The 27,628-nt window shown below is 39.1% G+C and overlaps 1 protein-coding gene across 1 annotated transcript in view; it reads right to left on the bottom strand.

Annotated features, from left to right (window-relative positions):
- Positions 1-27,628, bottom strand: part of LOC145414439 (sialin-like) — a 584,044-nt gene that overhangs the window by 103,458 nt on the left and 452,958 nt on the right. Inside the window, exon 10 of the mRNA XM_080283992.1 lies at positions 25,942-26,097. Within this exon, the coding sequence (XP_080140118.1) occupies positions 25,942-26,097 (156 nt within the window). The remainder of the gene's footprint in view (positions 1-25,941; positions 26,098-27,628) is intronic.

The following is a 27,628-nucleotide window of genomic DNA, read 5'->3' as shown; positions in this document are numbered from 1 at the left end:
ATATATATATATATATATATCATTCATTTATTCCAAGCAGTTGTTTCTATCTATATAGTTGGCACATACATAATATGTTTCATGAGCACAACTAGTCAACATTCCTTAGCAATATGTGCCTCTTACTTAGTGATTAGTGTGATTAAGGGATGTAAAAAAAAATAAAAACACTAACTTTAGTGCCAGAGGAAACAGCGTTAGAATTACCTACAGATGATTCACAGTTAGCAGAACGAGAGGAAAACGTAACTAACTCACAGTTCTCCAAGAACACGAAATGAAGAAATAAATACTTCCAATGCGAGAGGAGTTGAAGATAATGACGTTTCATGGATAGTTTTCTCTGACGTAGAAAGTTAAGATTACAGATCAGTCCCACATCCTTATGAAAACTTATTCAATAGGACACATAGGTTAGGAAATTCATATGCGGCCATTCCTTTTGACAACGACAAGGCACTTCAGGTGAATTTGACCAAACAAAGAAACACAACGGCGAGTGGAACACCACAGCTTCAACTTCCCTACATCAAGTATTTGTGTACCATGAAGATAAAAATCTCACAAAATTCTCAGACACGGACAATGACTGCATCGAGATAATGCCATTTCTAATAAGTGTGAGAACTTTTTGTTAAAATGCATATAATAAATAAGAAAGAAAAGATAGCTGTTTTTTCATCACTGATTAACTAAGGAAGATGCCCAGCTGGCGATCTGTTTAGATCTGGTAAGCTCTTGCGAGCTCAGAAATATGAAGAGTTTAAACTAGAATTCCTAAAGAAGTTTTCTGGAGGTATAAAATTTTTGCCTGGTATAACTCCAGAACTATGTAAGATCGTGAAACTTATGAGACTACATACCACAAACCCTGTTTTAGGTGAAATAACAGCAGATGTGTCTACAGTTAAGAGAACGCTGTTAGCCAGTATAGAAATCTCATATTGGGTAAAGTTGATAGGAAGTTGTCACCAATGCATGTCGTTGACATCCTAGGTTATGTAGTTGCATTGTGTAAATTACCTGATAAGGTACTCAAGACACCAGAAACAGTTGCTTATACCCCAGGAATGTTTATTAGATTTTATGAATGAGGTAGAGACGAACTGTAGCAAAGCAAGAGTGAGTAAATTACCATAATTCAATACAACAAGGATGAGAATTATACAGAGGCAACTATGAATACAACTAGCACAAGTACAGAACAAAAAAGATCGCGACCTGAGACAAGACAGATAAAACAACATCTGATATCAAGGCAGCGTTTGCAAACACGAGGCCACAGGCAGCCTAAAAATAGTGCATGTAGTCCAAGTAGAAAAGTGCCACAGAAAAACCAAAATATGGAAAGTCATCTCGTGGGTCACATTCGGGAGATAGGCCTACCATGTTATTACTGTGCTAATCCCGGTCACATGAAAGCTGAGTGTTATATCAAACACAAGGAAGACAGAGATAAAGAGAAAGGGGTGCAGCCATACTGCAGAAAGCATAAAACCACAGAACATTGGACGTCACATTGCAAGACAGTTGAAAGATTAATATCTGTTTTTAAGTTGGGGGAAGGATATGCCACTACAAGAAACGACCATACATAAAGAAAAACAATCCTAGAGTGCATATAGCAAGCATACACGGAAATGAGTGTATTTTGGTGTCCGCTTCCTATGAAGATAAAAATTTATCATTATTCTTGGACTCAGGCTCGCCAGTGAATTTAATAATACAAGAGGAATTAGAGAAGATTTATAAACATAAGAAGAAAGTAACCATCATGGAGAAGTCTAATTTAGACTTATATGCTGTAGATGGCAAACAAATAACCATAAAGGGCATGATACAGTTAGACATAAATTTTACAGAGACTGTGAAAACAGTCACCACTAATTTCTATATATCAGAGAACTTAGCAGTAAGAGTTAACATGTTACTTGGTTTGAGAACCATGAGGAAAGAGAATATCGTATTACTCCCACACGTGGACAGGATAGAATATGACAACGAATTCATAGAAAAAATTTCACCAGAAATGTCATCCAAAAATTGTAGAAAATTGAAGGGAGTTGGAATGATCAAATACCTTAGCAGAACGATTCAGACTGACCTCAAAGAAGACGAGAATAGATACACAGTAAGACTATTCAACCTTCTGTCCCATCCCTACCATCCCCGTTATCCAGGGACCGAGGCTACAGTAAACTGCCAACATAAATTCCCGCACATCTCACCAATGATGTAGTTATTCCACCTAAATCATATATGAAAGTCACCATAAAAAGTAAATTGAAGAATGGTACTGTTATTGTCTTAGAAGAATCATGTTAAGTGAAAGGACTCACGGTGAAGAACACCTTATGTCAGGTGAATAACGATGGGGAAACTCATGTGTTTCTAATTAATCAGATGAATGAAGAAGGGCAGATCAAAAAAGAAACTTGTATATGCAATTTAGAGACTTATCCAGCTCCTATACATGAAGTAACAATTGGTGGAACATCAATTAAGATAAAATTGACGGACAGAGACTGCATAAACGAGAATTTGATTTACTCAGGAAATTTTGAGGTGGAAAATGATCTACTGGATTTATTACAAAAACACCCACAGACAGACGCATTACTTGCAGAAAATTAAGTTGTACTAACCTGATTAAACACAAGATTATTGTACATCATGGCACACAACCAATATATGTACCAGCATATAGGGTAGCACACTCACAACGTACCCTTGCAAATCAATATGTTGATGAAATGTTAGAAATGGGTCTTATTGAGCCTTCATTCTCCCCGTAGAATACCCCATTATTTTCCGTGCTCAAATAAAACGGTGAAATGCGTGCGGTCGTTGATTGTCGCAAATTAAACCAATACACAATCCCAGGCCGATTTCCTACGCCATTGTTAAGTAACATTTGCAAAATATTGGACCAGAAAATAATGTATTTTCCACAATCGATTTGCTTAATGGATATTATCAAACCGAGTTAGATGACAAGTCACACAAATACACTGCTTTCTCTGCAGATGTAGGGCATTATCAGTATAAAAGAATGCCGATGGGGTTAAGGACAGCTCCAGGCACGTTCCAACGATAAATGAATAGTGTACTATCGGGAATGTTAGGAAATGGTATCTTTGTTTACTTGGACTACATTATAATTGCAACACACAGAATAGATGAACATTTACAAAAATTAGATCAGCTCCTACATAAGTCAGCCAATGCTGGTTAGAAAATAAAGCTGTCTAAATGCAAATTTTGCTTAAAAGAAATAAAATTCTTAGGCCACAGGCTTGGTACAGAAGGCATACACACCTCTGACGAGAAAACACAAGCAGTATGAGATTTCCCTGAACCCACAGATTTGGATGAAGTAAGACAATTTGTAGAACTAGCAGGATATTATAGATCATTCATGCAACAATTCTCTCCCATAGCAGAACCATTATTCCACCCACTGAAAAAACAAGCTGTATTTCAGTAGGGAGAGGAACAAAAACTAGCATTTAATGAATTAATAAAAAAAAACTTACATGTGCACCTTGCTTTACCTATCCTAATATCACAAAACCAATTATAATTTGCACAGGTGCATCTCTTTAAGGATTAAGGGCCATATTGATGCAAGAAGATAAACATGGAAAGAATCAACCAACTGCATTGGCCAGCAGACAAATAAAAGGTGCAGAGAAAAATTATTGCACTACAGAATTAGAGGCACTTTCAGTGGTCTTCTCAATAAAAAAAAATTCAATATTTGGTATATGGTTACAAAATTCACCCATTCACTGGCCATAAACCACTCGTGGGCATGTTCCACGAAAAACTCCTCTCTGGGAGGAGAGCAAGATAGAAATGTACTGTTGAAAATCATAATGTACATTTTTACTACATACAAGGCAAAATAAATTTAGCCACAGACATATCATTCAGGATCCTAACGACAGTTCTTGTCACAGAGCTAAGGGAAAAAATCCCCAACCATGATGAAATCTAGAAAGCACAGTCTTGATCCAGCTTGGTCTAAAGTTATATACAAGTTAGAAAGTGGCGAGGACATACAATTACCTAAGCTACACATACCACTCGAACAATTCACAGCGGTCGACAGTGCCTTATATAGGATCAACCCTGGACAACCAAATCATAGAAGAAATAACAGACAGCTAATTATACCTAATGGTATGGTAACTCACATTTTATGGACTATACACAATAGTCCACATGCAGGACATCCTAGCAAAGACAGGAAGGTCAGACAAACCTGGATGTTATACTACTGGCCCTCGTTACGCAAAGACATACACAATTACACAGACAGATGAGAGTCATTTGCGATACACAAAGGTTACACGTTACTACCTGCACCTATAGGGATATATCATATCCCTAACCAACTATGGGACGTTGTCGCAGTTGACTTACTGTCCTTAAGTTACCCTTAACTTACAATAATAATCAGTATGTCATCGTTGCTACAGATCATTCTCAAGATATGTGATTTTGGTCCCAATTAAGGATAAGACAGCAGAAACAGTGGCAAGGGTAATCATAGACCATATTATTGTAGATTCACCACACCAAAGGTATTAATAAGTGATAATGGAGGTTGATTGAATTCTGAAATCTTACAAGAAATATTATACTATGAAAAAGGTCAGTGTCAGCCTACCACCCAGCCTCCAATGGGTTGGTAGAGAGACAAAAAAAAAAAAAAGTGTTGGATATGCTACGACACTTTCTCAGTGAAAATTACGCAAGCTGGGATGATAGGTTTCCCAGAGTGGAAGCATCAGTTAATTGTGCAATAAAACAAGTCAATAGGAGACACACCCCATTTCATTATCTACTGGACAGACAAAAAGTTACCGTACGAGATTCTGGAAGATGAAAATTTGTCGTATACAATTATGACGATTATCCTAAACTCCGTCTGCGTGAATTCCAAGAGATGCACAAAATGTAAAGAAACAATTATTGATGTCTAAGGAAGAAATGACGGAGTCATTTAATAAAAAGGCAAAAGGATCAACTATCTGCATAGGTGACACTGTCTATGGTATCATTCACACTAGAGACAATAAACTGTCACAGAAATTTGAAGGCCCATACAGAGTAATTAAAAGAACAGCCAGTAAGATGGTAATTAAGCCACTGTCGAGTGACGATGAAAAGCAAATTCATATTGATCATTTAAAAAGGGTCTCAAGGAATTTAGCCAGCAATTATGTAACCTCGGACACTGCCGAAAAACTGAACACACACGATGACAATAAAGTAGGAGAAATTTATAAATACAGAAACAAATTAAGATTGCATAACAAACAAACAAAAATAGGTGCAACTGTTGCTACAAATGCAACAGTACAGCATTTACATGATCTAATATCAATTCAGACTCCTATGAGTGAAACAATGAGCAAAGTTATTGTTCTCCAAGAGCCAGTTTATAATGCGCATCATCATTACCATCGACCTCGGCATCACTGGATTAGCTAATTAATAGATTTTTTTTTTTTTTTAAGGTTACGATGAGGGGATTTATACCATGGATTCTCCTCTATATGGCATGAGATCAGTTCACTCAGACTCTGAACATATAATAAGGCAAGGATGCCTTATAGCACCAGCGGCTTTAACAGCAATTGTGAAAGATATCACGAGTACTGAAATTAGTTTGGATATCATATGAATTACTGGTATTGTTGGAGAACATTGCTAAGCCACTGAGGACACTGGATGCAGTGATAAGTTCTGTTTCAGAAGCTCATCACACAAAGGAAGTGGCTGAATTCATGAAGTTAGCAAATTGGAAGTTAGAACAAGCAAAGACTACCATGTTCATCATGATCCAAGATATCCCGTCTCGTGGAAATGAGACAGTTAGGGACATGAACAGCATCACACACACACGTGACAGGCGCGGTTCGTTCGACATGGGCGGTGCAATTCTAGGGAATATTTTTGAACTGGCTACGGAAAAAGATCCTCAAGAAATGACAAACTTAATAAGATAGCTCAGGTATTAACACATCAACAGAAGCTAGCTGACAATCAAAACACGGTATTGATGACGAGTGTGAAAAATCTCAGAAAGGCAGAAAGGATAACTCAAGATAGTGTAGACAAAATACGAGTAAATGCAGTGGAAGGAAACATGACACTTTTTCTCAGTAGTCATGGAATATATTTACATAATAATACTTCAGTTAGACAACACCAGGGCTCGTTATCAAGCTTTGATGAAAGGATTTGAAAATGCTGGTAACGGAAAGATCACCATTAACTTCACGATCTACATCAAATAAGCAGTCAAGGAATACATAAACATGGTTTAAAGCCTTTGTTTCAGGACAGGAATCTAATGCTATATTATCCATACTTAGAAGCGACTCTATCACCAATATCAGTAATACTTCATGTGCCATTCATAACAGATAATCTGTTCACAGTCTATCAAATGTACCCCTTTCTTTTTAAGAAAAATGACACCTTGATCACCATCAATATCAACACCAACACAGGTCTCATCATGGTCTCCAAGAGACAGGACACTGTCACATTCGCTAGTGAATCAGTGATTAAGCGAAAGTGTCGTACATCCTTACATGCTGTTCACCTTTGTCCTGCACACATTTTCACGTTTCAGCCAACTGGAACAGTCCCTTGTGAAATGGCTATCATAAGAAATCATGACATTCATCAGCATTGCAACATAACATTTGCTCCAGATAAACTCATCCACCATCAGCTCATCAGGCATTTACAATTTTTCTGCTTCACTCATAACACATTAGTTTTCGTAACTTGTCCAGATTCACTACCATCTCATGCTTCAGCATTAGGACTATACGTAGTACCTGACTATTGTGCTGTACTTACACCATCTTTGTCCACCTTAGCTACAAACGATCACTATGCCATCCTTAATCACACACATAAACACTTTCAAGCGCTGCCTATGATGGATTCAAACATGAGCACAAATATTAATTTGACTTCACCTACGTTTAAAACTTTGCAATAACTCAATCAAACAATCAAGCCCTGGGAAGAATTGAGTATGAGTATGTTCAATCCATATTATGTGTATAACCCAGCTCCAGTTGTCTTTATAATCTTTTCCATTATATTTAGTACCGGTATATTAGTATTGGCTATGCACAGAATGCAAGCAAGGATTGCAACCTTGGAATCAGTACCGTATTTACGAGATGAAGAGCAAACGTTCAAATAAGACCCCCTGAGTGAAATGTGTATGCAATATAAGTATTGTAAATTATATATACAAATTTTAAAAAAATGAAGGAAAATTATGGAGTACCATATTAAATAATCTAACTGTGCATAAATGATCAAACTGAATACAACAATATATATATATATATATATATATATATATATATATATATATATATATATATATATATATATATCATCAGCCGTTTGAGTATCCACTGGCCTATCCCGTCCGAAGTAGGGACGATACAGCCAATGTACCTCTACCAAGTGGCTTAGGCTGTCTGGCAGAGATTGTATGTAGGGTGAGAAGTGCTTGTAAGTGTACTTATAGTGGCTTTGGATGTGTGTGTAGTCTGTGAACCAAGTTAATATATATATATATATATATAGAGAGAGAGAGAGAGAGAGAGAGAGAGAGAGAGAGAGAGAGATATAGATATAGAGAGATAGATAGATAGATATATGTAGATAGATAGATAGATAGATAGATATAGATATAGATCTATATATATATAGATAGATAGATAGATACATAACAGGTACACTACATATGGCTGATTTTTAATACAACTGACTACTATAGACTCGTCATGGTACTGCTTTTACCATTGTATAAATGCATATATACATTGCATCACTACAATGCAATGTTCTATATTCAATTTTTACTATAATGTATTTACTCCATACAATATATTACTACGATATGTTATGTTTCCATAGTATTATTGTGTCTGTACTATATTGTGATTAATACAATGTATTAATAGCTTATGACAGAATACGTAAATTGTTAGTACCTTCTGGTGTAGGTATAAGAGCTTGGCGTGACCGAGCGATGTCAGGACACTAAAATATCATAACACACTACATAATAGCTAGTGACACATATGCTGTTATGTAATATAAAGGTTTGAGGACAGTTGTGCCGAAATTCGAGAGAGCTGGAGGAAATAGTAGTGGTGATTCAAGCTAGGTTATTTCGTGCACAGCACATTATGATGTCATGGAAAACACACCACACACCTGATGGAAATCACCACATGTGCCCACACACATGACCCAACCACTCACATACTGGGGAAATTGGAGACACAGGGCAGGAGTTGGGAAGCAATAGGAAACAGGAGAGGCATGGTGGAAAAGGCAGGGGTAGAGGGTACAGAGTTAGCTAGCATAAACCGCTCTCACTTTATCAAGATAACAACCTCTTGAGAAAGTGCAATAAAGTCCCTGACTATATATACATACACACACACACAGACACACACACACACACATACACACACACACACACACACGAAACATAATATATATATATATATATATATATATATATATATATATATATATATATATATATATGCATGTATGTATGTATGTATGTATATAGACAATGCATATACAAGTCATAAAAAGCGGAACGTTATGAAATAGATCAAGAGGATGGTTGCAGAAGCCTGTCTTTCAATGAAATTAATCATCAGGCTATTGGCGCTAGTGCATTTGGTCCAAGGGTGAGTCTAAATCGTTCAAATAACAATAACAATTGTAACTGGAATCAACAGCCATGCCGTTGGTTTTGTGTGAAACTAATTATATGCCACAGTAGCCATTGGCCCACCTGAACTGCATAATCGATTGATGATATAATAACCAGTACTCGTAAAGTGCGCCTTGCCAGTGCATGACGAGCTAGTGAGCACCATGTTATCACAAGTTCCCTCTGAAATAAAATTATAGGCAAGATCTCTGATACTTATTTGTCTAAAGTTGATGCCAAAAACCCAGTGTTAAGATGGAAAATCATTTTAAATTTGATTTTTTAATTGAAGAGTTCAGTGATTAGAGCTGAACATTCCCTCGGAAAACTTGAGATTCCAAGAGATTCCTACACTTTTATGGGTGAGTTTCTAGTTGATAACAAAATTTATTGAATGAATGTCTCACATGCAGAAAAAATTTCAACTTTTTCTCTCATAGCAATAAAGTTATTAGCTTCTGCTTAGAGTGATGGCCTGGTTGGGCCGGGTCAGGTCAGGCTGCTCATTTCCAAACTTAACCGAGAGTGAACATCACTCGCTCGCATCGTTCGCTCGTTCGTAGTAATTTAGGCTCGATTGCTAGAGGTATATTTTTTATTATTACTCAATCAAATTATCAGATTTTTTTTTCTACAAAAGGGTCTGCACTCCCAGGCATTGCAAATGAGGATTATAAAAGACTTTTGCATTTTCAGATGACTGCCGAAATTGCGTTTAAGTTTTGGTTAGTGACTTTCAAAGCCGTCTGGAAATTCTCAGTCAAGATGGAGGAAAACTTAATTGGTTCAAGGTCATATATGGAGTATTCAGCAATGTTTTGCATCCCCTCTATCTCATTGGTTAGTTTAGCATTCTCAGTCTTATATTTGCCATTTATTACCTGGTTGAGTCCTTCAGTATAGGACACACAGTACTCGCGAGCCATGGCTAACTCTAGCCCGGTCTCCGATGTTAATGAGCTCACTCTCACTGTCAGTCTCCCTTATGAACCTTTTAACAATCAGCATTTCCCCACTGATAAACTTAACAACTGTGATCTCGCTCATTTGTGTCAGGTCGTCACTCAGTTATTTATATTAACCCAATCTGCAGGCAGTCAGCTTTTTGCCTCTCTGTGAGTTAAACTTTTGGAAGCTGACTTTCCACTTCAGAGACCACATCCCATACGACACAGACATATGTTTTAATAACATAATTTGGTTCTAGAGGACATGCAACATGAGCCAGTCTCTTATGGCTGATATTGTAGTTACCCTTATCATCGAAAACTGTAAGCCCCACTCCAGGAGGACTGCATCGTCCCTGTTTGTGGCAAAGGAGCTAAAACTCCTGTCTGACTTCGAAAATTTTAACGCTCATTAAAAGTGGAAAACAGTTTCAGGAGAATGCTGGGATAGCCTAATCCCCATACAGTTAAAGCATGAAGAGTGACTAAGCATAGATTACCTCAGATATCATTATTAATTATTAACTACTGATTGTTAAAGGTCATGTAAACAACGTTATACTTTTTAGTCTTTGAAATGTGGGGAAGAAGTGACTACAAGGGAGGCAAAGTAATAGCACAGTAAATTAGAGGGTTATACCAGCGCTTCCAGTGGGTCCAATGGCCATCCTTTGATTTAAGGTTCAATATGTCACTCCCTGCCTTTAGAAGACATTAGTAAGGTGTCCTTCGTGTATATCACCCCAAAATGAGAAAAATTTATCTTTTTTTTGCAACTGTTTTCAAATCATAATGACTTACTGTATCGTATGGAATTACTAACTTGTACTGTTTGGCAAAAAAAAAAGAAAAAAAAAAAATCAGTTTTTAGAGGGCAAGTTGAAAAAGAAAGAAAGACCTTTCCTTTTCCCCTCCACTGCTCGGTTATACCTTTTCAATTCCTTTAACCGTTCTTCAGTTGCTCTTTTATTGTTAACCTGCGGAATACAACTTACCCATATGAGTCAACTCAGCGAGCACGTAACCCACCTACCTGGAGAGGGTTTTCTAACACACCACGAAGTTTCTCGTAGGACCATTGTCATGAAGTTTTTATGGGATATTAAATACTGTAACATGTCTCATCCCCATCCCCTAGGTTCATACAAGAAACAAAGTAAGTGGCTACTATGAAAAAAATCATGCACTTCCTGATCCATTTACCATGACGCCAGCATCCAAGGAAACGTCAAACCTGTCTTGAACAAAGTTTTTTTTTTTTTTTTTAATGATAAAATAGAATGGAAGGCCGACAGTAGCTAACCAAAGATAGGGAAAGATGAAAGAAATTAAAAAAAACAGCAGGTCGCACTCAAGCTATGGCTTACTGGACTAACTGGCAGCTTACTAAGACTTTGAAAAGGGCGAGTTCCAATCGTATAACTACCGGTTTCCCGCCAAATCGGAAATCTCCAACCACAAAAACTGTAAGTATGGTAGGCTGAGCAAAAATGTTTGCTGGGTAGGTATGTAATACCATCTTCACGATGGCGATGTAAACTGAAAATCATTTTGCAATCGATGCTAAGTTGACCATATTGCCGCACCGCAGACCCTTTAGTAATGGAACTGCCACAGGCAACAAAAGCACAGAGGACACCAGCTACCGCTAGTAAAGCTGGTATAAGAAAGTGAGGCAACGATATTTAGATAACTGCTCAATCTTATTCAATTTGGGGGTAAATGGGATTCTATTTCTTATTTTCTCCATTTACGTCTGTGTCAGTAGTATTAGCTTATGTCCACTCTTTCTCGGATTAATCAGAAGGGACACATGTAACCGATAATTAACTGTTTTGTTCATTTTTTTGCCTTGACCTAGTGAAAGGTATATTTTGTGTTCCATTTATTTTAAAGAAAATATCTTCACATATTATCAACGAATATTCCCAACCACAGAAACTCGTCGTTCGGAGCCTGTTTATTTCACTGAAGTCATTCGCATTTCCAGCCTGTCTTTGCAAAAATAACAATGTCAATCAGAAAGGACAAGTGGATCTGAAGGGAGTATCATGGAGATACGATACCCGTCACCTGTCTTAAAGTAATGCGTAATGTCAGGTAGGCTAATTTGAGGTGTTGGCGTTTAAATACTGTATGTCTCATAATCCGTTATGTGATGTTTGAACATTTTATACCGCTAGTTGCCTTGACACTACCATCTCCGTTTCAGAATGGTTTTGCTTTCAGCATTATCTAAGTTTCATTGCCTTTGTCTGATACTGTCCCAGGTTCCTGCAAGGTCAAGAGTTTCCAAAATCCTTCCGTACCTTTATAAGTTATGTCGTCAATAATGACATAATTTCCTTCAGTACCTGCATTACCATCATCCACTATAAATCCTTTATCATCCTCACTGATTTTTAAACTGTATGTATCACCATAATTTCTTGAACGTAGTCCCATTATAATCAAGTACTTACATACTCTCCTTCACACTGCAAAAATCTGATTTATCGGAGATAAGAATAAGAGATGAGGCACTATTGGAAGCTGAAGTTGTAGCGCTTAAATGGCAGGTAGCTGAGATTATGGCTCCTGAATGGATGAGAAAATTGTCTCAATCGGCTCAGTGAAAGGTTTCAACATTTTCTTTGTACATGTTTTGTTCTGCTAATTTCATCTCTCGAAATTGTTTTTTAAGATCTCGCAGATATATGAGATTAGCTTTTTGTTTCTATAATTAACGTAAACCATTTATTTGTGAGAAAAAAAAAGACCTGCAACCATCAACCATCATTGTTCCAAACTGCAACCTACACGTCACAAGCAACACTTCTGTTGAAAAAATCAGCCATTATTCATACTTCATTTCCTCTTCATAACAATTCCTGGTAATTTATTCAGTGAAGCATGTGAGGTGGTGTGTGGGGTGAAGAGATGACGAAACGGGATGCAACAGCATGGTGGAATGAAGAGGTGAGACAAGCTATGGCACAAAAGAAAAATGCATATAGTGAGTGGATGGGAAACAGAGGCATGGAGGAAGTTGAGAGACGGAAGAGAGAGTTATATGCAGAGAGGAAGAGAGGTGAAAAGATTAGTATAAGAGAATATAAGGAGAGTGGATGATGAATTTAGAAGGAATTTGAGTGTAAATTGGGGGGAATATAAGAAAATGTTATAAAGAAGTTAGTAGGGGAGTGAAAGATAAGAATGGTAGATTAATAGCAGACAAGGGAGAGAAAGTGAGCAGATGGAGAGAACACTTCGAGAAATTGTTACAGATAGAGAATGAACGTAAGTGGCTGGAGAATGGCTGGGAGAAGAGGAAGGTGAGGAGGGAGGAAGAGATCAGTAGAGTGGCAGTAGTAAAAGCAATGAAGAGTGTCAAAACTGGGAAAGCCCCAGGAATTGATGGAGTCTGCGGTGAAATGCTGAAGCGTGGAAGAGAGTTAGTAGTAGAATGGATTTGGAAAATGCGCAGATTGGCCTGGGAGGAAGGTAGAGTCCCAGAGGATTGAAAGTCAGGTATAATAATTTCCCTGTACAAAGGAAAAAGGGAAAAAAGAAGTGTGTGGTAATCACAGAGGCATTTGTCTTCTTATAGTAATACGAAAATTATATGGTAGGATACTTACAGAGGAAAATAACAGAGGAATTAGTTGGAAACGAATAGGGAGGTTTTAGGAAGGGATGAGGTTGTGAAGATCAGATATTCGTCCTTAGGTTTTCAGTGGAAAAGCTTTTAGAGAAGAGAAAGAAGTTGAATGCTACCTTCATGGATTTGGAGAAAGAATATGACAGGGTGAATAGACAAGGAATGTGGAAAATATTAAGAATAATGGAGTAAATGGGAAGCTGTTGAATGTCGTGAAGAGTAGGTATGAGGAAGCTAAGGCTGCAGTGCGTGTGGACGGTGAACTGAGTGAATTTTTCTGTCTGAATGTTGGATTGACACAGGGATGTGCCATGACTCCATGTTGTTCAATCTGTATAAGGATGGGACTATAAATGAGATACAAAGTAGGGCAGTGGATGTTGGAACGGCCATAATAAGAGAGGGCAGTGTTTGGATACTCACAGTTCTGTTGATACAGATGACAGTGTATTGTTAAGTGAAGACGGGAGGGAACTGCTAGGCTTGGTGAGTGAATCTGGGGGAGTGTGTAAAAAACGGAATCTAAAGCTGAATGTAGGGAAGAGTAAAGATATTGTCTTCGACAGAAAAGAAGTCACTGAATGCACAATGAAGTTGGATAATGATGAAATGGAAAATGTGTGTGCATTTAAGTTTTTTTTTTTTTTTTTTACGTGTCTGACTCTGGGCAAAGGCTTCAGGGCCAATTCCCAAGTCCCAGTAGTCCTCCTTGGGGCCCAGTAGTGCTCCTACATCTCCACATGTCACCACTTCGGCGCTAACACCCGCCATCCATATTGTATACATGCTAGGGCTCTCATACAGGACTGGTGTACTGGTATTAGCGGGGGTACTTTTATGACATGTCGACGGGTCATCTGGTAGATCAGAAGTGTCTACTTTTAAAGAAATTCAAATCCTTAAACTGTTCCCTGCCCCAGCCGGAATTCGAACCTGGGTCCATTAGGACTGCAGGTCGCCTCTCTATCGATTCTGCCACCGCGTCCGCAGTGTGATGAGTAAGGATGGAAGTTTGGAGGATGAAGTACTTGAATGTTACAACAGGGAAGAAAGTTGTTGGTTCTTTGAAAGCAGTGTTAAGAAATTAGGAAGTGAGCATGGAAGTAAAAAGGTCGCTGTTTGAAAGCAGTGTAAGAAATATGGAAGTGAGCATGGAAGTAAAAAAGTCGCTGCATGAAAGTATTGTCATATCATCTCTAATGTATGGAAGCGAAGCTTGGACCTTGCTGATGTGACACAAGTCAAGAGTGAGAGCAGTGAAAAATGATTATTTGAGAGGAGCAGGTGGAGTTACATGGAAAGACAGACTGACAAATCACCAAGTGAAGGACCTTTGGTTTGTGGATGTGGATGCGCTAGGAAGCATTAGGAGAAATACACTGAGGTGGTTTGGCCGTATGGAGAGGATGGAGAGCTAGAGACTAACGAGGAGAGTGTGAGTGAGATGGAGGAGGGAGAGGGAGGGAAAGGCCGAGGATGAGATGAAGGGATAGAGTTGAGTGGTATCTGAGAGACGGAGGATGTGAGCTGGGAGGAGAGCAGTGAAATGGCGGTGGACAGGGCGACATGGTGGCGATTTGTCTGCGGCCATCCCTTACGGGATTTAAGCGCCTGGTAATAGATTGATCACCATATACTGGCGGGTTAATCTTTCTGTGACCAACACATCTGTGGTAAAGATGAGAAATAGCTTTTTCCTAAAATGTTTGCTGTTTCTACTGATTCTAACTTTATCTTCAATCTGAAACTTTGACCTAGCTTCACACGCCTAATTTGAAACTTCAAACAGCGTCATCCCAATATTCCAGTGAAAATTGAGGTAATAGTTTTCCGTTCAAGCAAGAAGGAAATCAATTCACTTCTTCCTTTAATTTTGGGTGAAGTGCTTTTCCAGATTATGATTTATGGTTCTACTGAAACACTTTACGATTATGGATTTCGTTTCATTCTTTGTTACAAACCACTGAACTACATGCTTTTTTGGTAGGTCATGAGTCTCATATTGATAAATTCCGACCCTAAATCTGTCTGCAGTATTCAAGAACTCTTCCCCTAAATCATCGCTTAAAAGCATTCATAATGTAAGCCTCTTTCTTTTTTAGGATGTGTTCCAATCATATTTCTTGAAGATTTCGATACGTAATTAAATATAATTCCTGTTATTACTGTGCGTTTATATCTACGAATATGTACCAAGTCTACCATCCTGTCATCATCAGTGCTTGACCACTCCTCGTTTTAAGTCTGGTCGGCTTATGGAACGTGTACATATCTGCCGACTTCGCCAATTCTTCATAATGCCTGGTAGCAGCTTATTCTTTCGAGTTTGATCGTGATTCTAGAGTATCCGATTCGAGGGTCATAGTATATCTTCTTCAACTTCGTGTCTGACATTAACGTCCTAAGAGTTTGGTGGTTGGTTCCAGAGTATGCTATTTGTGGACCATATTATAACTAATTAGCTATGTATATTTTTTTAAGACTCATTATCCAAACCCTGATAGTTGTAACGAGTCATATGTCATTCCTAACGACTTAGATTGACTGCTTCCCTGTCTCGCTAAAATATCATTGGCTTTAGTCCTCTCTTTGGTACTTACGTATTAAGAATAATAAAAGGTTGTTTACCAGTTTGTCTAAACCAAGTGTTCTCAACCTGGTGTTCGCAGGAGGGTTTCCAGGGGGACCTTAAATTTCTGATGAATATGTATTAAAAATTTCAGAGAGAGAGAGAGAGAGAGAGAGAGAGAGAGTTGATCATACGAGTAGATGCTCGTAACAGCAACCCTGAGTGAGGATGGAAGGACTGTCTCATTAGTCAGCTAGCCGCAACTAATGTACGTACTTTTTGTCCCCACTGTCTCCAGATATTTTTGTTTACCTAAATGAGGTCTGTTCATAACATTTCAGATAATAGTATGTTAGTGTTTCTGATAGTACGATAATGTGGACGAGCATGGTACTGACTTTTTTACAATGTTTTTTTAATGCACTGAAGAAGGAACTAAAGACAAAAGCCTGCAAGAGTCTTCCCTCCAAGAAAAAAACAAAACAAAAAAACAAAGAGCCAAACTTAAGAATCGTTCATTTCGTGATGCCTGAACACACTGCGTTTAAAAGACTGAAGGTCATAGGCAGCAGGAAGTACAGAGGAAGACGGTTTCATATCTGACCTATTGCATACATGAAAAACTGGAAGTATTTTACTCTTGCATTAGAAAGCTGGACATAAAAGGGATGAGAGTTTGTTACCAGACTGGTGCTAAACACCCTTTGTTGTGGTGCAGGGGTGCAAGCAAACAGTTCACAGGAACACTGACCGTTGAAAGAGCGATAGAAAGGAGGTAAAGATGCAACAGTGTAACAGTGGGACGAAAAGACAGAGGTTAAAGGCAGCCAGTTAAGAGTTAATGAAAGAGTTAATGAGACGAAAAGCCTTTGACTTTACCTTGTTTAAGAGGGGAGCCTCCACACACATGAGAGTTGCATCCAACTTAGGGTAAAACCTCTGTATAAAGTCATCAACTGTGCAGGGGTAAAGAGGGCACGAAGTCGGTTTTGCACACCTAATATCTTGGAAGCAGATTTTACAAAAGAGGTAATATGATTTTTTGAAGACAAAATCCAAATGAATGAAGCCGCAGATGTCTCCAATAATGATGCAGGACTGAGCTAGATATCATTAAAATTTAAAGGATATGCTTGGGGAAGATTTTGACGGGTCAAAAGATGTAAGAACTGAGTTTTTGATGTATTTAAAAAAAAATTACTTTTAACCCAGCCAGAGATAATAAGCTAGTCAGACATTAAGTGTGGCATAGCTTTATCCACTGTTTGCTGAAGTAACTGTTGAGATGGACACTGCGAGAAACAAATGTAAAGGAGAAGGATGGAATCATCAGCATATCAGTAGCTAGGGTTAGATGTACAGCTCTGAAGGTCATTGATGGATAGAAGGAAGAGGTTGGTGATAGGACAGAGCCCCGAGGAACACCACTATTGATAGATGTAGGAGAGGAATGGTGGTCGTCTACAACAACAGCTATCGAACGACCAAAAATGAAGCTAGAGATGAAGGCCTAGATAGAAGAGTAGAGACCGTAAGAGGACAGTTTGGAAATTAAAGATTTATATCTGGCCTAATCGAAAGCCTTTGAGATGTCAAGTCCAATGGCCAAGTCCCGGCAGTAGAATGAACAGTGGTCTGAATGGAGGGTAAGAAGATCGCCAGTGGAGCATGCCTGTCATAACCCATACTGGCGATCTGAAAGAAGGTTCAATAGGAAAGGTGCTTTATTATTATTATTATTTTTTAAATAGACTCAAATACTTTAAAAATGCAGAATATTAAAGCAACTGGGAGATAGAGGGATGGGAATGATCACCCTTCTTTGGGAAAGGCTGGGTTAGAGCAAACTTCCAGGAAAAAAGAAAAGGTGCAGTACGACAGGTAAAGATGAAGGAGTTTACCAAGGCACGGTGTAAGAACAGAAGCACAATTTTTGAGGATAATGGAGAACCCCATCAGGCCCATACGCCTCTTTAACACTCAGGCCATTGATGACAGAAAGTGCATCATTTGGAAAAATGTTAATGTCAGTCATGAGCAAGTCATAGAGGAGAAGTGATGGGGGAACAGCATCTAAATCGACAAATGTGGAACTGGAGGAGAAACTCTGAGCGAAGATTTCAGCTTTTTCAGTAGGAAGAAACAGCTAGAATGTCATGAGAATGGAAAAGAGTAAGTAAAGATGATGAAGTAGAATTGTCTGAGAGGTTTTTAGCAAGGTGCTAAAAGAAGTGGGAAGAGTTTGAATTGGAGAGTTTAGAGCATTTTAACATGAATGAAATTATTTTTACCAGAGCAAAGAACAATCTTATTACGATTCCGGTAAAATACATAAAGGAGATGAGATTCAGGAGTAGTTTGGTTCCCTTACTTTTTGTAGGCCTTTCTGTTGTTGACAGCATTAGAACCAGCATGATTAAATCTTTTTTTTTTTTTTCATTTGTCATGGACTTAGAGAAAAAATGTGTGTTTCCATGCCAGAGAGAATAACCTCCATAATGCACGAGGCCATGGTAGCAATATTCATTTCAGGGAAAATCAAAGAAGTACTGTCTGATGGCCTCCCAATCAGCCACTCCAAAGTGACACAACCACTGCTTCTTGGGAGGGTCCACAGGCCTTAGTAGAACGAAAGGGCAGGTTAAGGTGATGAGTCTGTGATCTAAGAAGTCCAACAGAGAGAAAAGATTAAGTGTAGGCAGAAGAATTAGTTGTAAGGAAGAAGTCAAGTACTATATGATGCAACTTTCTCCAAGGCGGTCAGGGAGATGGGTAGGCTGCTGTACAAGCTGCTCTAGATCATAAAGATAGAAAAGACGTAGATTTGTTCATCAGGTGGCTCAGTGAAAGGGGAGAAGAGGCAAAGGTGGTGGTGAATATTAAAATCATCTACAAAGGAGACTTCAAGGAATGAGGAAAGTGATAGGATGTGTTCCATCTTGGAAATAAGATAGTCAAAAAAATTCATAGTAGGTAAAAACAGTGGATGAGTACACAACACTGATATACTTAGTCAGGGAATGATTAGGATAGCCGTAACCAAAGAGTTGTCAGAAGATTCAGGCTCAGGAACATGGGTTCAAGATATGTTGTTGCACACATAGGGATAACAGCCACCTTTGGCTTTGAAGTACTGAGAAATTATGAGGATCTTGAGAAGGATTTGCTCTCATTTGCCCAAGACGGTTGAGTCTGTTAGGAAGAGAGAGTGAAGTTTAGAGGAAAAAGGCTGGTGTTCAACAGAGAGAAAATTAGAGGAAAAACCACGAATGTTGTAGAAATGAACGTGGAGTGACTCAGGCTGGGATTTCATGCTCCTCACTTGGCCTTCACTGGGAGACGTGAGGATGGTGGGGGCTATTATGCCTCTCCCTCCTGGATTCTGAGGCTGGGTGTTGTGACGTCAGTTTGTTCTGAATTTTGAATAGGAAGTGTAGTGTGTAATTTGGTGTTGACAGAGGACACTGTATAAGTGAGTATGCTGCCCTACTCTCTGTACTACCTAAATAATGAAAACGGTCAACAAAAGGGGATGGTCAGAAGTTGAGTCCCGAGGGCTGATTGAAAGCAAGCTCCAGGTCTCCCTGTCATCAGCTTTCCATCCACCTTGAGAGCACCGCCCAGATCGGCTGGTGCTACAACATTCTCCATGAAATGTGATAATAATTATCATTACTTATTATAGCATTTTGGAAACTAGTGTTTATAACTGGTCGTCTGTGTGAATATTCTGCAGCAAATCTTTTGGCGGAGGTTGCTGTTTGCTCTTTTGACATTGGTGATACTATGACTGAAGTTGTTTCTAACGTGTAGTTTTATAGCGATGATGATATTATGACTGCCTGATGGTGTTTTTATTGTATGGTCTTTTGTTATTATGACCGCGAAAAAGTGTTTTTACTGTGTGATGAATGTCTGAAGTACCGTAGTCTGTACTGTGTCATCTTACGACGGTGTTGATAATATGACTTCCTGATGATGTTTTGACCGAACTTTTGAAATTATGACTCTCTAAAGGTCTTTCTAATGCGTGATCTTACAACGGCGATGATAACGTGAGTGCCTGATGGTGTTTTTATTGTGCAATATTATGACAGAGGCGATATTACTCTAAACTGCTTGTCACTGACAATGACTTAATGCATGGTTTTGGTTATATGAGGATTTATCATTTACAGTTCCAGATACCGTTCTGATCTCATCAGCGAAGACATGTTGGTATGATAAAAGCTACATTCAGCATGGATTCAGTAATATCGTGAAAGACCATTTTAAATTTCTACAGAGTGTTATATGTCACAAAGTTGTAACACGAGTGCGTGGAAGCAAGCTTCCTCAAACGACTTATGAAGCAGTTTTCATCCTAATCTGAGAAATATGAAAGTTGCCTCCTTCAAGCAAAACGATGAGTGATTGAAGATAGCACGCGTTGATTGTTCGGAAAAGTTCAGTCAACAAAATGAATCTGGGTTATGTGCATCGTACATCGTATTGCTGAAAACTGCACAAGAAAAAAAAAAGTCACAGCGTTGCAGAAAAGTTAATTGTCACTTGTTGTAAAAATATAATCCACTGTGTTACTGGATGTGATGATGAGCGTCACGTCAGTACTTCTCTCAAATGATCCTCGTCATCGACAAATATTAAATATGCCTGACGATATTAAGCCACAAAATATTGCTGAAATAAAAGAGGTATCTTTAGACAAATATACAATCCAGCTTGGTGAGTCGACTGAAGCACTTGTGGCCAACTCGTGGTTTTTGTAAGTTACATCAGTGCTGGAAATTTCAAGCAGGATTTCTTCTTCTGTTATGCTTTGGAGTCTGCTACAAGAGGAGAAAACATTTTCGATGAGTCTCGTTCTTAAAGAGACTGAAGGACTTTCTTGGAACAAAATATGTACGTACACAAACGACGGAGGACCGACAATGCTTTGCCATCGACCAGGGTTTTGAGGAAGAGAGAATGAAGCGAATCCTGAAACATGCCATCTTCACTGTTTGCTTCATAGGTATGCTCTGCCATTTAAAACTCTCCCACCAGAATTAAGATTAGTACTTGATGAATTTGTGAGCATGGTAAATACTATCAAACGCCCTAAATACTTGGCTTATCCAGCTACTGTGCCAAGAGTTTGGAGGAGATGAAGAAGTATTACACTTTCACACTGAGGTTCGCTTGTTGTGACGAGGGAATGTGGTATCAAGAGTACAAGTACATTCTCTTAAGGAGGAGCTTTCCGTATTCTTTAAACGTGACTGAAAGACAAAGTCGCTTGAGTTAATCAAAAAACTGCCAGACAACCAGTGGCTCCAGAAGCTGGTCTACTTGACGAACATATTCTCACGTCTAAACTCGTTGAACTTATATCTCAAAGGCCATTTTACCAAAGCAACTGATTTCATGGACAAACTAAGATCATTCAACAGTAAGCTGGAGCTGTAGGAAGGAAAGGTCAAAGACGAAAATCTTAGCATGTTTGAACACCACAGTGAGACACTTCTTAAAAGCAAAGACAATGGAAAACTAGAATCGGTGCACCTTGTGCAAACACGTCTTTCTTCCCTGTGGATGGAGTCGCAGTCTGATTTCTCTAAACTGAGAGAGTCTGAATCAAAACTGATTAAAAACCATTCATTGTTACTGTGCACTTTCTCCCAGATAACATGCAAGAACAAATTTTAGAGTTATTGAACGACTCAGTCGCGAAAGATGCATTTGAAACACTTCCCCTGACCATATTTTGGTCTAAAATGAGTGAGCGTTACCCTACTGTTGCTAATGTTGTCGCGAGGTCTTTGCTGATGTCCCTTAATACTTTTGTATGTGAGTAAGCAGTTTCAACGTTGTTACACATGAAAACTAAACACCGAGCACGACTTATGTGGAGCATGACCTTCGAGTGTGTCTGTCAAATACTGCTGCTCTAACTGAGAAATTTGTATGCAAAAAACAGGCACAGTCTTGATACTGAAGTTTAATACTGGTTGTCATATTTAAAGAATGGTGTTAATGCTTACTTGCCAAACAGGGCAATTATTACTTTACTACTTCCAGTATCTGGTATAGCACCATTCTACTCTGAATTAGTGCTAATGCTTATTTTTTCATAATATAACCACAGTTTCACTCCTGTGCAGCATCTCTGTACATTGTCTGTGATGTTAATTGTTAATGGTGTGACAGTCATTACAATTTCAACCATTTTATAATATCCATTGTGGTAGTTTTGTATGTTGAAATAGTCTTAATATCTTATCATTCTATATTCAGTGTCAGATTAACGGGTCAATGATCTCATAACTCAGAGGGTAGTTGGTGAAAAAAGGATGAGAACCCCTTATATGAAATATCAGCATGGAACAAGAGTAGGGAGGTGGAACATTCTTTTTTTTTTTTTTTTCTTTTGTTCTGTGGATAGGAAAGTTAATACATTCCTCAGACGCTACAATTGCTGCTCTCTAGCTTCGGCTTTCCTGTCATTCTCTGACTAAATATATCTGCGCTGTTTACTGATCTCCTAATTCTACTGACTATGGAAAATTCTTCGACTATCTTACTTCAATGATGGAATACATTCTTTCCACTTCTCCTTTCTCTGAAACCTCCATTCTAGTAGATTTCAATGTTCACCATCACCTTTGGCTCTCGTCTCCTCACACTGATCCACTAGGTGAATGAGCCTACATCTTTTCTATCCTTAATGACCTAGAGCAGCTTGTACAGCACCCTACCCATATCCCTGATCGCCTTGGAGAGAGCTCCAACATACTTGACCTCTTCCTTACAACTAATCCTTCTGGTTACGGTGTTAATCTTTCCTCTCCATTGGGCTCCTCCGATCACAACCTTATTACCTTGACCTGGCCTATTGCTCCGGTATGGCCTGTGGACCCTCCAAAGAAACGTCGACTGTGGCACTATGGAGCTGGGGATTGGGAGGCCCTCAGGCAGAACTTCTTTGATTTTCCTTGGAATGGTTATTGCTTCCGTGGCCAGGAGCCATCTGAGTGTATTTGCGAATGACGGAAGTTATTCTCTCGGGCATGGAAGCATACATTCCCTTCTCACATCCTTTGACTAGAGCAAGAAAGCCTTGGTTTAATCACCCTTGTTCTAATGCTGTCTGCAACAGGGAGAGGGCCTATAAAGGGTAGCAGAGCCAACCCACCCCTGAATCATATCTTGTTTATGTTTCTGCCCGGAATCGTGCTAACTCTGTTCTTCGCTTTGCTAAAAATAATTTCATCCATACCAAATGCTCTCAACTCTCCAGCTCGAATTCTTCCTGCTCGTTCTGGCACCTTGCCAAAAACCTTTCTAACAACTTTACCTCATCATCCTTCCCTCCTCTTTTCTACTTTGATGGCTCTATAGCTATTCTTCTACCGATAAAGCAGATCTCTTTGCTCAGACGTTCTCCTCCAATCCACCTTAGACGATTCCGGTGCTGTTCCTCCATCACTTCCCCCCTCTGACTTCCTCATGGCTGACATTAAAATTTCTTCAGCTGATGTATTTTCTGCCATCAATGGCCTTAATACTAACAAGACATATGGACCTGATGGAGTCTTTCCTGTTGTCCTCGAGAACTGTGCTTCTGTGCTTACACCCTGACTAGTTAAAGTCTTTCGCCTTTGTCTTTCAGCTTGTACCTTTCCTTCTTGCTGGAAGTTTGCTCTCACTCAGCCAGTCCCAAAGAAGGATGACCGTTCCCAACCGTCTATCGTTCAGTTGCTTTAACTTCCTGTGTCTTAAAAGTTTTCAAGTCTATTCTTAACATAAAAATTTTAAAGCATCTTTCTTATCACAATCTTCTTTCTGATCGTCAGTATGGGTTCTGTCAGGGAAGCTCCACTGGCGATCTTCTCTTATACCTTTCAGACTCCTGGTCATCCTCCTTTCATGACTTTTGCAAAAGCATTGCCATTACACATGACATCTCAAAGGCTTTCGATCGAGTCTGGCATAAATCTTTAATTTCAAAACTGCCCTCTTACGGTTTCTATCCTTCTATCTGTGCCTTCATCTATGGCTACCTTTCTGGTCGTTCTTTAGCCGCTGTTGTAGACGGCCATCGTTCTTCTAGATCTATTAACAGTGGTGTTCCTCAGGGCTCTGTCCTATCACCAACTCTCTTCCTTTTAGTCATCAATGACCTTCTAAGCTGTACATCTAACCCTATCCACTCGTACATTGATGATTCCACCCTTGACCTTTCCATTCGGTTCTTGCAACGTCCATCTCAGCAGTTACTTCAACAAACAAGGGATGAGGCTATGGCACACCTAATGTCTAACTTGGCTCGTATCTCTGACTGGGGTAAAAATAATCTAGTTGTTTTTAATGCATCAAAAACTCAGTTTTTAAACCGATCAACCCGACACAATCTTCACAGGAGTACCCATTAATGTTTAATAATATCCAGCTCGATCCTACATCATCCTTGAACATGCTTGCAGTTTCATTCACTTGGGGTTTATCTTGGAGAGATCATATTGCATCTCTTGTAAAATATGCTTCAAAGAGATTGGGTGCGCTAAGCCGACTCCGTTCCTTCTTTACCCGTGCACAGTTGTTGAATTTATACACGGGTTTTATTCGCCCCTGTGTAGAGTACAACTCTCATGTGTGGGGAGGCTCCCCACATACAACTTTTCTCAATAGGTTGGAGTCAAAAGCTTTACGCCTCAATAACTCTCCTCCTCTTACTAGCTCCCTTCAACCTCTGTCTCTTCGCCACACTGTTGCATCTTTATTACTTTTCTATCGCTACTTCAGTGGTCGTTGCTCCTCTGAACTGTCTGCTTGCATCCCTCCACCTCTACAAGGGGTGCGTAGCACCCGTCTAGCAACAAAGTCTCATCCCTTTTCTGTCCAACTCTCTAATGCAAGAGTTAACCGTTACTCCCAGTCTTTCATTTATGCAACAGGTCAACTCTGGAACTGTCTCCCTCTGTCTGTATTTCCTACTTCCTATGATCTCCAGTTTTTCAAACGTAGTGTGTCCAGGCATCTCGAAATGAACGGTTCTTGAATTTGGTTCTCTTTTGTTTTTTTTTTGTTTTTTCTTTCCTTGGAGGGAACGAATTGCGGGCTCCTGGCCTTTGGTTCCTTCTTTCTTGCGTAAGAAAAAAAAAAGACCCGGACAGTTCTGTTAAGACGTCACATATGGTTACTGTAGGCTTTGTACTCTATCAAGTATTGTGTAGCTTTATGTTATATCAAATACTTATCTAGCAAGCTTTCAGATTTCATACATCCGGCATCTCCAATAAGTTCATGGCTTACTGCTGTAATTCCTCCTCTTTGTCAGAATCTTTTTACGGTCTCACATTTTCAGTTATCTCTACAATCTTAGTCTGCCTTGTTGCACAATAGAAGAGAGTGCATACCTCCTCCATCGCCAACAGAATTTATGATATCCTGCGTCTGAATCCGGATCTACCCCAAACTCTGATAAACTCTTCCTTGACTCAGTGCCACCTTTCCTCCAAATTTCGTTTAAATATGAAAACAACATCTTGAGATATATTGTACCCAAACTGTCAGACATGGGTGAACCCGACATAAACCCCTCCAACGTCGTTGGTGGAGGCTATAATAAAACTGGAAAATATTTTACTTTACATCATACACGGGCCCATGCATCAGAGTGCTTCATCTCTGTTACAGAATATTTATAAAAACAGGTGGCATCATACTTTTTTACTAGAGACTGTTCTGTTGTGGGAATGTGTCCAACATAAAGGCCAGCACTTGTATTACACTGGGACCTTGTACCTTTTATAATACAGTGAGGATGTTAGGTGGGAGTCTGCATCTGAATCTTTCTATCTCCTCTGCCTCGTGTCCCAGATGAGATCCTGAAAATGTGCACTAAATCTATGCAGTACTCTCCATTAAAGTGTAAAAATGATGGCTATGATGATAAATACTCTTTCACAGGCCAAACTGGTTAACTGTAACATGTAGAGAGTTAATTTAGATTTACCTGAATAGTTTGAGGTGATGTCAGTGCGGTTAGCGAAAAGACCAACAGAGATGGAACCATTGAAGAAGAAGCCGAGACACAGTAGTACAATGGCAGCCAGTGCATCACAGCTGGAGAATGATACCACGAGCAGGTTCAGTGCCGGGCCCAACATGGCTGCAATGGTATTCAGTAGTAGGTATTTTTGTAGTAGTATTCTTCAGTTTGCTGAATTATATCCAGGTACTAAATGGCAAATAAACACAGTCAGTGAACAAGAGCAGTCCGAGATTGCAGACCTCCACCATGGCGGAGATGCCATCTTGTAATTTTTGTGCAAGCATTGTATGCATTATATATCGAGTTAGAAGCAAAAATGTTGAAATTGTCACTATCCCGCAATGGTAAAAGCTCCTTTCAAAATTTTTTTTGGATCCGGATGATGGTCAGGATCACCACCAAAATCTAATGAATTATTCCTTGGCCCATTCCCCCCCCCCTCCAAAAAATTTCAGCAAAATCCGTTCATAACTTTCTGAGTAATCCTGCTAAAAAAAAAAAAAAACAATGTGGGCAAAAACATAACTTCCTTGGCAGAGGTAATTACTCTACATTAACATGCTTACTACAGACACGTCCCATCCACCTCAGACAATGAATGATAAACTGCAGCAGTTGCACAAAGACATGTTATTAGAAAGACACTTCTTTACATTTTTTTTCGTTTTAGAGGTTTTTCACATACTTCAGTCGGTCAGCTCCTCTTTCTCCTTCTACTTGAAGACCGAGTCCAACCCTGGCAAAAGCAGATACAAATGTCTCAAATCTATCAATAACATTACTGGTAGAAACTGCTCAGTCGAGTGCATATGCTGTAAGAGTGGTTGCATGTTGGCTACACAGAGTTCCGACAGACAAGTACTGCACCTCACAACAGACATGCGGCTGTAACAAGACCATTCAAAAGATTATACATCCACAAACATTTAAAAATGTATTACAGATCCAACAATTAAACATAAACGATACCAACAGTGACTGCAGAATTAAACATATTCCTTGACAGACACAATGTTGACACTGCATTTATACAAGCTACTACGATCACAAACAGAGCCATCAAACCACACTTCTTCAGCTACATCACTTCAGTGAGATATGACAACAAACAAGAGGGAAGAGAGCGGCTTTGTCAGTCATAGACAAAAGTATCCTCTTCACACACACACACACACACAAAATAGGCTAATAAAACACCACGTGCACAATAACACCGAACGATACAAATATTCTCAATACAACTGAATTACCTAACTAAATATACAACATAATAAATATATACATTCAACCACAAATACACAACATAATAAATATCTGCATACCACCACCTACATCACGCATCCCAGAATGTTCCCCATCTACTATCCCACTCCAGAGCATCCCAAATGTAATAATAGCCGGTGATCTTCATGCAAAAGACCAATCATGGCTAAACACACAGACACAGGACAGCCGAAGGTTCCCTCCTTTCAGAACAATCGGAAAACCTAAAAATTTCATACAACCATCACATCCCCATACGAACTCCATCTTGGACTTTACAGCCGCGTTTTTGTCGTCCAAGCTGAAGGATCGGATTCGAAGCCGTCTTCGGTGAAACCAAGCTGCGCCGTTTTTATCGGCCAAAGATAAACGAAGCCGCCCCAAG

Source organism: Coenobita brevimanus, chromosome 99, assembly GCF_032717465.1.
Source record: "Coenobita brevimanus isolate Jiangsu-jjx chromosome 99, ASM3271746v2, whole genome shotgun sequence".
Lineage (NCBI taxonomy): Eukaryota > Metazoa > Arthropoda > Malacostraca > Decapoda > Coenobitidae > Coenobita > Coenobita brevimanus.
Note: the sequence above shows the minus strand (reverse complement) of the source record. Positions and strands in the feature narration are given on the sequence as shown.